The sequence below is a fragment of the Mercenaria mercenaria genome, chromosome 7 (assembly GCF_021730395.1).
Source record: "Mercenaria mercenaria strain notata chromosome 7, MADL_Memer_1, whole genome shotgun sequence".
NCBI classification, from domain to species: Eukaryota; Metazoa; Mollusca; class Bivalvia; order Venerida; family Veneridae; genus Mercenaria; species Mercenaria mercenaria.
The window spans coordinates 77590813-77602956 of record NC_069367.1 but is presented as its reverse complement, the minus strand read 5'-3'; the positions used below and the strand labels follow the sequence as shown (position 1 = coordinate 77602956).

At 35.0% G+C, this 12144-nt stretch overlaps 1 protein-coding gene across 2 annotated transcripts in view; it reads right to left on the bottom strand.

The window, feature by feature from the left end:
- LOC128558676 (uncharacterized) overlaps positions 1 to 10871 on the bottom strand; it is a 61941-nt gene extending 51070 nt beyond the window's left edge. Inside the window, exons 1-4 of one of the 2 annotated variants that reach the window (XM_053548706.1) lie at positions 10597 to 10866; positions 9582 to 9675; positions 8920 to 8988; positions 7248 to 7284 (exon numbers count right to left, since the gene is read on the bottom strand). In XM_053548706.1, coding sequence (XP_053404681.1) covers positions 7248 to 7284; positions 8920 to 8988; positions 9582 to 9675; positions 10597 to 10815 — 419 coding nt within the window. In that variant the 5' untranslated portion in view covers positions 10816 to 10866. Of the gene's footprint in view, positions 1 to 7247; positions 7285 to 8919; positions 8989 to 9581; positions 9676 to 10596 lie in introns of both variants that reach the window. The other variant, XM_053548707.1, reaches the window with a different exon arrangement.
- Positions 10872 to 12144: the final 1273 nt, after the last annotated feature.

Here is a 12144-nt window from a genome sequence, read left to right as displayed (position 1 = left end):
ATATACATGATTTCCTTAATCCGAATGATTTTTATAGGAACCACTAATATGTTTTGACTGTTAATACTGTCTTTGGAACGAGTAGATTTGTTTGTTTGTTTTGGGTTTAACGCCGTTTTTCAACAGTATTTAGGTCATGTAATGGCGGGCAGTTAACCTAACCAGTGTTCCTGGACTCTGTACCAGTACAAACCTGTTCTCCGCAAGTAACTGCCAACTTCCCCACATGAATCAGAGGTGGAGGACTAATGATTTCAGACACAATGTCGTTTATCCAATAGTCACGGAGAACATACGCCCCGCACGAGGATCGAACTCGCGACCCCGCCATCCGTAGACAGACGCTCTACTTTCTGAGCAAAGCGTGCGTGTTAGGAACGAGTAGAATACAACTGCAAATGGTAGCATATTGGTCTACCATATTGTGTCTGTAAATCGGTTCTTTTATTTAGACAGAATTGAAGTAAAAATTGTCTGCTGCTTAGCACAGCTTTGTGAATGCCTAATGGAAAATTTTAGTTAAAACATGAAGAAGGAACTACAATATACAATATTACTTAATATCGAAGTTCAACAATTCTTATAAGCAATGCAAAGTAACTGAAACATAAAATTGATACAAACAGATGCTGTTTTGTGCTATATTATATCTCTGCATTATGCATCTAGTTCGTTCTTCGACTGTTCTAAAAACTGAAACTGAATGTGAATAATATGATTAAACGTCTATTTTTATACAATGATATATTCAATGGCGTTGTACATAATAATGATAATAATAATAGTTATTACAACAATATTAATGATGACAATAATAATAACAACAGCCTTATTGTAATAAACAGTCCTGATCGCACCCCTCCCCTTGAGGTCATTTTACTGAGCTTCACACTTCCCTACCCATAGAGCCTTACCAACAAGTGTGTTTATTAAACAAACCTTGGAGATATAAATTTTGAAATGTAAAACCTTTTACAAAAATTTAACAATTATCACCTGTTGTTAGCTGTTATGTCTTTTCATAAACAGTTATTTTAATGTAAACATCTGACATAGACAACTTTGATAGAATGTTGAAGGATTGACGTACTACATGTACTTACAAACAGAATATAGACTTTCCTCTATTGACTGACCGCCTATGTGCTCGGGTAGTTAGAGTCGCTGACTTAAACTCACTGTAATCTCTCACTGATAAAGGGGCATGGGATCGATCCCTGCAACCGACCGTATCCCTTCATGTAAGGCAGATAACAGTTTCTTACGGAGGATGGGTACTAGTAGTGGATCTTTCCAGGAACGATTGTTCATGTCAAACTAAAGTCTTCTTTCATCAAGGGACAGTACCCTGTATTTACCGTTGATAAGAAGAATTAGATATGCGAGTTTCTCCCCTTATCTACCCGTTTGGTAACATAACGTATCTTATCACCTAGCCTGAGATTCAGTCGGTGATAATTTTTGCTTTGTCATAACATACGCGCTATCTTATGTGTATGAGAAAGTTGCTGTTACTGGCCCGTTTAGTTTCTAACAGTAGAACAGAAACACATGAAAAATCAACAGACTGGAACCCAGGCTACTTTTCACAAATAAACAGTGTTGTTGTTATCATCTATAAAAGAAAAGGAAAGACGAAATGGGAGTCCGTATAATTAATGCAAGAATTTTACAGGATAAAATATTTTCATGATCACCTCAAATAATAACCAACCTTATGAAAAGATAGCTATGATGTAATTATGATCATATGAATTGTAATGATAAAAAAATCATTTCATCAGTGATATGTGATTGAAATTTTAATTAAAAACATTTAAATTGTAAAGATATCCGTATAAGAAAATTTTGATTCATCAAAAGCTTTTAAAACTCGATTTGTAACATTTAGTGTTAAAATAACATTTTGCTTCAAGGCTTTCTTTCGATTTTATTAAATGAAAGTTCATTTTTGAGTACAGGCTATGAAATGGACTAAGGCAGTCTGGCATTGTGGAAACTTTAACTTGCAGCAACTTAAACACATGTATTTACAGTATGTAACAGTACAGAAAGAATAAAAATTTAAGACACTGGTCACATAATTTTAAGTACTAAAATTTTAGGTTTATCAGACCACTGTTGCATTTGCATTTGCTTAGTTAATCAAGTATGATATGTTGCGCAACAGAACATCTGGGGTTGTATATATCCGTATGGATAGCACACACTGCATGCAGTTGTGTAAACTCGCAATTCTGTGATCAAAAGTATTCAATAATTTCGAAAAAGTCAACGTTTTAGGATATATTTTTAGGATAGAAATATGATGATTTAATTAAACATCCAGTTCATTTTCTTTCATTTCTTTTCATCATGAAATTTTTCTTTTTATAGCTGACCCTTATACAGGCGCGGATACCTGCTGTGTTAACAGAAGTTTTATCATATTGTCATGCTGACAGCTACTTTGTTATTAATCAGAAACACATTACACGCTTATATATAACAAGCAAAACAGCCAACATTCTATATGATATTTTACTTTAAAATCAAAATTACTGTAATATTAAAATCTATTTTAAATAAAAAGATATCAAGTTAAAAGATATGTCATGTCAGGTCATTGTTCACATTTAAACTTAGAAAAGTTTTGACAACTATTTGTTCGACTGTAAACATGATAATTACAATTAAACACTCGAATCAATAGAATATTTTATATACTTCCAGTAGTGCTAAATTTATGTATTAGTCCATTATATCATATAGCAATCTGGTAATACATATAATAACAGTAAAATTAATACAGTCGTATGTTGGTATAGCTGTGATTTATTCTGTTATGTACTGATCCGATTGTGATAAACAGTAATAGAAGCGAAAACCCTGTAAAACAGTTTAGAATTCTGATTTTGTTTAATTCTATACTGAATGTGCACGTTATACTATTTTTATTTCGCACGCACTAATTTCACTTTTACAAAAATGCAACCGATATATTCTGTCAGTCACAGTGAAGCGTGGATGTACAATTTACAAAACTATAAACTGTAATTTTTTACATTTTAAATCTGTTATATTCTAAGATCGAATATTTCAATGACACGTGGTTGAGACAATTTACATTTTTGACTGTAACAATGACACATGACTGACTTTTAACGAAATACACAGTAATTTTTGACACCATTTTCTTTTTTTTACATAAAATAAACGACATGTAACGCAAAATGGGATAAAGGCAATATTTTATCTTTTAATTTTTTAAACAATCAGCCAAAAAACTTAAGCTTTCCAATGGTATTCCAGCTATAATAGTTCTAATATCTTTGCCTCTACTACTTCAAGCAAGACAGAGAATCTTATCAGCTAACCGAACATAACTCGGACATTTTGGACAGAGTGGCTAAAGTGCAATTTTAGCCGTTTTTAAATGCAAATGGAAGCAAGATGCTATTAAATTACTTTAAATATTTTTATATCATCATTATTTTTGTTTGTTATACTTTCACGTCATAACAGTGATAAAATTTGTTTCAGAGGAGAAACAGTATTAAATGTCCTTTAAAGTAAGCGAAAAACGTGTTTTGCTTGCATTTTATATAGGTTATATAGAGAAATACTATGGTTGGTTTCAAATGAAATTGGAAGCAAGAAGAAATAGTGTTACATTAATAAAAAAATACACCAGTGGAAAGATAAGAAAATGAATTTTATGGTAGGAACAGTGATAAATTTAAATGTCAGAACAGGAAATAAGAATGGTCGAAACAAAATTTAATCCTTCTATATTTCAATGTAAATCTCAGGTCTGTCTGATATCGGAAAGTTTCTGCGGCGGCTGTTCTCGCACCCCGCTGCGGATGGCTTGATAAGACGCCTAAGAAGAAAAAAGTTGGGTATGTGGGTAAACTACCCACTTGACATAACTGAAATACTGTTTAAAAATGGCGTTAAACCCATCAAATCAAATTAAATCCCTCGATTGACTTACTCATATATATGTTATGTAACAGGTGCTTCCGCATACACCATTTTAATAGCTAGTTCCTCGTTTCAACTATACACACGCACCCGTTTAGTTATACACTTGTACCTCATTTAGTCTTTACACTAATTCCCCATTTTGTTGAAATACACAGTTCCACATTTCGCCGGTACACAAACACCCGGTTTGTTACACATTTACCTCAGTTGGTTTAAATGTGGAAAAAAGTATTGCTTAACAATTGAAGATAGCTTTAATCTAAAGCGTTGGATAATTTAAAAATGATAAGAATAAGAGTTGATAGAAATATGATGACTGCAGCTGCAGAAATAAAGAAGTTCCCAGTTGGTAGGTTTATAACTTAAATCCCCGACTGATAGCGTTTACATGTGTGTGCGTGTGTGTGTGTGCGTATGTGTGTGCGTGTGTGTGTGTGTGTATGTGTTCGGGTTTAATGTCTTTTTCAACAATTTTTCAGTCATATAAACGACGGTGTCTACTTGTAGCAGTGAGCACAATGCCCAACTTTATAGTGCTGCCTCACTGGAATATCACGCCGTAGACACGTGGCATGATACCCCACCCAGTCACATTATACTGACACAAAGCTGACCAGTCCTAGCACTATCAACTCTTAATGCTGAGCGCCAAGCGAGGAAGCTTCTAGTACCATTGTTTACGTCTTTGGTATGACGCGGCCGGGGATTGAACCCACGACCTCCCGCACTCAAAGCGGACGCTCTACCACTAGGCTACCGAGGCGGTAGGCCACAGTTGTAACTCAATCTTTATTAAACTTGGGTCGAATGTTTGTCTTAATCATTTCTAGGTCAAGTTCGAATCTGGGTCATGTGAGGTCAAAAACTAGGTCACCCGGTCAAATCAAAGGAAAAGCTTGTGAAATCTCTAGAGGCCACAGTTGTAACCAAATCTTAATGAAATTTAATCAGAATGTTTGTGACGATCTTTAGGTCAAGTTCAACTCTTGGTCATGTGGGGTCAAAAACTAGGTCAGTAGGCCAGATTAACTCTGGTGAGCGATATATAGGGCCATCATGGCACTCGTGTTTTTGCTAGAAATCTGGAAATTAATGCTATATTTCTGAAGAATGCTTTGAAACTTAATTCTGACAGACTATAATGAAAACATATGAGAAATAGTTGTTTTTACTAATTTTACGATGAAAATCGAAAAGCGTTTGTTATGCTTTACTCAAGGTAAACTGCCTCGATTTAACGCGCATTAAACACAAAATCATCCATAGCGCTATTGGTAGCGACAGCGAAAACCTTATTTATTGCCGCGGCGGTCCGGGTTCGGTGAAAGAAAAGTATTTTTGGAGGTCAGTACCTTCAATTTTATAAAAGACAATTTAACACACATTTCTGTCGGGATCTAACTTTATGTGACGGACCTTTTTATCTCGGACAAAGTATATGATACGCGATGTTGCTTTTAAATGAGCATGCATATCTTTAACAGTCTGCAAGTAAAAGATAGATTTTAAGAAGTTATTCATTTATATCATACTGTATAATAATAGATTTATGCTATGTCATTTTTAAAGAGAATTTATATGTGTTTCCTTTTATTTGTTAATTATCTGTTTGTGTTGACATAATGTACAATTATGAATATAAAAATATAAAGATGACTGCAACTTTCTGGTATTTCCTTAACTTTTTTGTTTCATGCTCAAATCTAGAATCTTGCAGTATTAAGTAATCGAAAACAAACTTTACCTTCTGAATAGATAAATTACAAGGAAAAGACAATTTAAACACCAGATTCTTTGATCTTGAATGTGTACTTAAAGTTCCCAGATTATTGCTCATTATTACTTAAACCCCTTGACGGATTTTCATGAAACTTGGGTCAATTGATCACCTCATCAAGACGATGTGCAGAACTCAGAGTCAGCATTGTCAGCTCAAGATCAAGGTCACAACTCAAGGTCAAGTTTTGAGCCTTCCGTTTTGTGTCCGCTATCTCCTTAACCCCTTGAAGGATTTTATGATAACTTGGCTGTAGTATTCACCTTATCAATACGATGTGCAGAATTCAAAATTCACCAATGCCAGCTCAAGGTCAAGGTCACAACTTAAATGTTTGAGCCTTCAATTTCCTGTCCCTTCCTTTTCTGTTTGCCACTTGAATGATTTTCTTGCAATTTAGGCCAAGTGTTCACCTTATTGAGATGGTTCGCAAAATCCATGGGTCAGCCATTCATGGTGTTTAATCCTTATGTTCATTTTCCATCATGTTTATCATGTTTCAGAACTAAAAAGAACCGGACACAAGAAAAAAAAATTATTATGTCGGCAGCTCGGTTCGAGCTTGCGATATATAGTTTACAAGGCGGACGCTGCATCCACTACACCATGATGTAAAGCTATTTATAGAGTGCGAAATACAGATATATAACATGACTAACAATTTAAAGGGCGGCTTTCAAGGATGAAAAAAAAAGTTCATGGATCTTATAGCTTTTAATGCTACTTTTAGAGAACGGTATAAGACTTATAAAATACAAGAATCTATATTTTATACAATAAAATAACATGTGTACAGGCTTGATGATACACCGGATTTTTCTAACTTGATTAATGGACGCCATGACAAATCAAACAGGTTTAAAGGTCCGGTTACCGGACACGTAGCCACGATACGCAGTGTCGTATTTTTCCGTGGTTTAGCGGAAGCTCCCGAGCACGAAGCGCCCTCTGGTGCAATAACATGACATGCTACATTGCATGCTGCGTTATGCTATGTTGTATTCGGCTTAGCGACATGTGAAGTGCAAACTTAGGGATAAAGTGGTCAACCGTTCATTTGTTCGAATGAGCATCTTTTCACGAGAAATGTGTATAACAGAAACGTGAAGCAATAACACAACTTTTAAATGTCTAATTTCATTAAAGATAGAAAAAATCGCAATACGTTAGCACATTCGCCAAAGTTAAAATGTTTCATCCACACATTCCAGGAACCAATTTATTTCTTATCGTCTGCAAATATACAACAGAAATGCATGCATAATGTACGATGTAAGTTTACCACCTGCCAATGCATCGAATGTAGCATGTCACACTGCAGCATGTCCAAAAACAAGATAAATATTGCAGACTTATGCAGAAGGTCACATGTAACTATACTAGTATGATATAGAGATATGGGCATATAAGAATGCAAGATGCATTTTCAAATGTCAAAATGTTGATGCCACTGTGTAAAATAGTGGCTTACATGAGTACGAAAGCAACATACAATTTTTACCCTAATATTGTTCCATACCAAGATCCACCCACAATATCTATAGAAATTTAACAAAAAAAATGTGATAAAGGTTTGATGTAGAACAATGTATTTAAGTTTGACTAAACGGTACATTTGATCTAAATGAATTCATTATGACTCGAGTGTAGCTAAACAGTAAACATATTTGAGTCATATTACAATTCTCGACAAGACAGCACTGGTGTAATATGGAGAAATGCGATCTCGGCTGCCGCACCGGGTTTCAAACACGAGGCCTACAGGCTGCTTGACAGATTAATTGTGGTGTGACAGGGTCTAAAGGTTCAAGCTACTAAACTGCAGCAACAACAACAACTGTTCAACTACTATTTAATATTGTACTAAGTTCTACGATAATATATACATCACTGTCTTTATTCATAATTCTCTAACATGATTCTCTAACATATTCTCAGTTATTAACAGAACTCCTATTCTTCGACATAAATACTTCAACGTTAAGTGCCTCGGTCCTAGCCTAACTTATTCATTATGCGTGTATCGGACATACGTATCTAACCCGAGTACCAGAATGATACTGAAATTCTATCTCAAAATTAGTGGTATTTAAGGAAATCTGCTTACCAGAATGACTAAATTGTTTTTCCCGAAGAAAGGCACGCAGAAAGTCCATTAGTAAATAACATGTCATGATTCCTATTTAGTCAGCTTGTCAAAACAATTAGTTACTGGACAAAACAACAATCATTACGCGGCCAGAGGGTAGGTAACCTGGGCGAGATATTATAACCTGTCAGTTTTTCATGTGAGTACAAACTAAAGCTATTTGAAAAAGACATTGCGAAATTTGCGTTACTTATCGCTGACCGAAAATCTGGATGATAAATGTTTAACTATTTGGTATACTGAATTCTTAAAGTCATAGTAAGGCTGGAAGGACAGCATCCGGTGCGGTCATATTAAATTTTGTCATAAAAAAAATGTTTGTCACGTTGACATGTCGGTCACGATCACAGTGTTATGATATAATTAACAAATAATCAAGGCCTTCGAGTGGTTTATCGTCTGATTTATCACGGTTCAAAGTTCAGATGCGTAGGAACTGAATTAAATACTGAAGCATTTGAACGATGAACCGTGGTAAATTAGACGATACATCACAAGAAGGCCTTGATTGTTTTCATTCTGACATGCTCATTGACATATTTTGATAGATATTATGCTGGACTTCATTTACCCGAGGAGTAATGTATCGGACGTCATGCGGCAATTTGACGTCATAATTGACGTCATGATGCTCTCTTACCGGTCCGCGCGTCAACCGTTGTTTATCGCAGAATATACACAGCTTGAATCCTTCTTTGTTTAAATGGAGATCAAATCGAGTCATGTTAGAAGTTTAAACCAAGTAAAAAAAACCTAAGAAGCAATGTTTTAATCCTTCTGTTTTTATATTAATCCACAGGTACTTAGTCTTTGGATCAGCAACGACCCTGCCCTGGTCCATAATTTTGCCAAATACAACAAAGACCATGGACCAACACAATGACAGCTCCAAAAAACATTTTAATTCAAACCAATCCACCTTTTTAAATGATAGGAATAACCATCGGTCTTTTATCTAGATCAGAACAAGGTCGTAGCTGGTCTAAACCCCAAATATTAGTCTAGATAAATCGCAAATACATACCGTCATATACTAATTCTGTATAATTGTCTGGACATGATGTTCGTCCCCATCTTACATATAGCGCACCACCTTCGATATATAATTACATAAATAAACTCTAGGAGCTGACATATTTACATTTCTTATTTACAGTTTATGACATACATGTACAGGTGATTAAGTCCTATACGCGACAGAACGATGGTGAAGAGCGACAGTACTATGGCGAAATGCGACAGTACGACGGACTATCATCATCGTACTGTTGCGCTTCGCCATCGTACTGTCGTGTTGTCACCATCGTACTGTCGCGCTTCGCGTTCAAAGGGAGCAGGCGCTGGCCCTAACGGAACACCGTACATTAGGGATGATAAGCAAGTTTTACCACAGTACTTAAGACAAACACATGGGAATTTTCTGAAATTAAATGACCATTGCTTACATTTTAGAAATCAATTTAATCCCAGATTGCATGTAAAAATCTTTGTTGAATCATTTCTAAATGTCTCTTTTTTTGTTTTTTTTTTGTTTGAACGGAGTAAGGTATTCGTTTCGTTTGTTCCTGATAATATTAATAAGTCGTATATAATTCGGCCTTACACATTTGGACTAGTACCATAATAAATGCTTATGTGAATAAAATAATGTCAATTTGAAATATATATCATCATGAGTTGAATTACCTGACTCATATAAATGAGGTACATGCTTCGGTTCTTCATGCTCATCCACATCCCTCTTTCTTCTGTCTTCAGCTTGATTACCTCTTTCAAATTGCTGAAAAATATTAAAATTCGTAAGACTTTCATTAATTATGTGCATTCATATCATGCATTGTAGTTCATACGATAAGTATTTAAGTAAGTAGGTATATTAATTGTTTGTTACAGTAACCATTCATTCACTCACTTATTTACTGACTTACTTACTAAAGTAACTTACTTAGTAATACCTACTTACTTACTTACTTAGTAACTTACTTACAAAATATACTAACTTACTTACCAACCTCCATTCCTATACTTACTTACACCTACCTACATACCTAACTACCTACTTACCTACCTACTTACTTACCTACTTACTTACATTGTGAATGCCATTTTTGTCTTTGTTAGTAAATTGCTAAGTGTCGGATATTTCTTCTTTTTCTTTCATTTGGGACAAGTGTATACATGTATGATTTATTGAATGTTAACCAAAGAAGTAAAAAAATACATTTTTATAGTTTTTTGTGTTAACTAATTGAAACAAATTTAAAAAATAAAAATAAACATAAGTTTGAATTTCTAAATAGGCTCAGCTTTGTTATTTTGTAAAACTCTAAAAAATTTATATCGGGCTGTTGAACTAATTTTTAACTCATTTTAACGAGAAGCAAAAATAATACCAGCCATGGCAGCTTTACATATGTACATTTCTCAAAAAAAAAACTGCATGATTTTTTATCATTCTTAGGTACGATTTTCTGTTCATAATGTATCGAGTTGTAGTGAAATTAAAGCCAAAAGTATTTTATTGGCTATTTTCTTATGAATTAATAAGCCCTTTGACATTATTTTTAAAGAATAAACATTATAATCACTTTAGAATTATTTTGTAAATAATATGAAAGATGAATAATCTAGTTATAACTGCTTCTTGCAAACCAGGGAAGAATGCCTGGTGAAGCAAACAATGGTCTATCAAAAACCATACCTGACTTTTCAGCGAGAAGTCCAAATTTTGCGAGGACATCCGGTATTCAAGTGTTTCCATATCTTTTAGAATTTTGTTAATTCTACTTCCGTTTTCCCGATGTAATAAAACACTGTACGGTATAGCAGACATCAAAAACATGATTCCTACAGCGAACACACATAAACGTATTTTCTTTTTCATGTATGAGGTAAAAGGTTTTCTCTGTTCAGAATCCATTTTAGTAAAATGATGAAAATAAAAGTAAAAATGAAAAACAAAAATGAGTCGTGTCATGAGAAAACCAACATAGTGACTTTGCGACCAGCATGGATCCAGACCAGTCTGGTCAGGATCCATGCTGTTAGCTTTCAATGCCTATTCGAATTACAGATACTGTTAGCGAACAGCATGGATCCTGACCAGACTGCGCGGATGCGCAGGCTGGTCTGGATCCATGCTTGTCGCAAAGCCACTATGTTGGTTTTCTCATGGCATGGCTCAAATAACGCCGTTCCGTTGCCAAATCTATTGTTTCAACGGTATTACTCGTTTCGTTTTTTTATGAACTTAACCTTTGACATTTTTTCAACAAAGAAATATTATAACATTTTTTTCGAAGAAGAAGTATTTATTTGACGGTTCTAAATGATTCCAGTTTATTTTCATCTGTCCTTCGTTTTATATGTTTCTTACCGTTCAGCTAACTAACTCAGGGATATCGGGGTGCTACGAAATTAAGCACTCGGACATTATATGGATGTTTACTCTAAATTAAATTGTGACAAAACTAGGACAACATACGGTAACTGAAGTACTTCAAGTACTTCCCTGTGTCATATGCGTTGTTTTTTCAGGCTACATCGAATCGATTACCATGATTCATTTTAGTGTTCCTCGTTGGCTATTTCCTGCAAAACTATTGGCCAAACCATACTTATATAATCTCTTGACACTTGATCCGATCATTCTACAGTTACGACGTCAAAGTCCTTGACATTAGTTTTGCAGTTTATTTCCAATCTTCAGCGTGACAACTTTGATATTGTCCGTAAACCTAGTTATAAAATTTCAAATAAACCAATGTCTCAGATATGAGGATTACGCCCAAACACTGGTGTTGAAGCGAACTGGGCAGGTGAAGCAATTCCAACTCAACTGAAAAGGTTCATGTGACGCCTCCGGCAATAATTTGAATTGCTCTTCAAATAACTAAACTAAAGATATTTGATTTCTTAGACTCACGTCCACATCCGGTTTTGGAAAGTTCATTCACCACCACTCAACGCCCCCACCCAGAACCCCTTTCTTCCACCCTTCTCCACTTCTCTCCCTTACTAGGGTTTCATTGACAAACATACAGCATATGGAAATTCATCTTGAAGCATTCTCCAAGACCAAGAGGCAACAGCTGGCGTTTATAGCAGTTTTAACTAACCTACGCTTGTGTGATTTACTTGGTCTAAAAGTTATGTTCTCTACTATTCACCATACACTCTACAAAATCACAAATTTCTTTTCGGCCCTTGCTATGCGTTTGCAGAGATTTCTAGCACTTACTCTCCACTA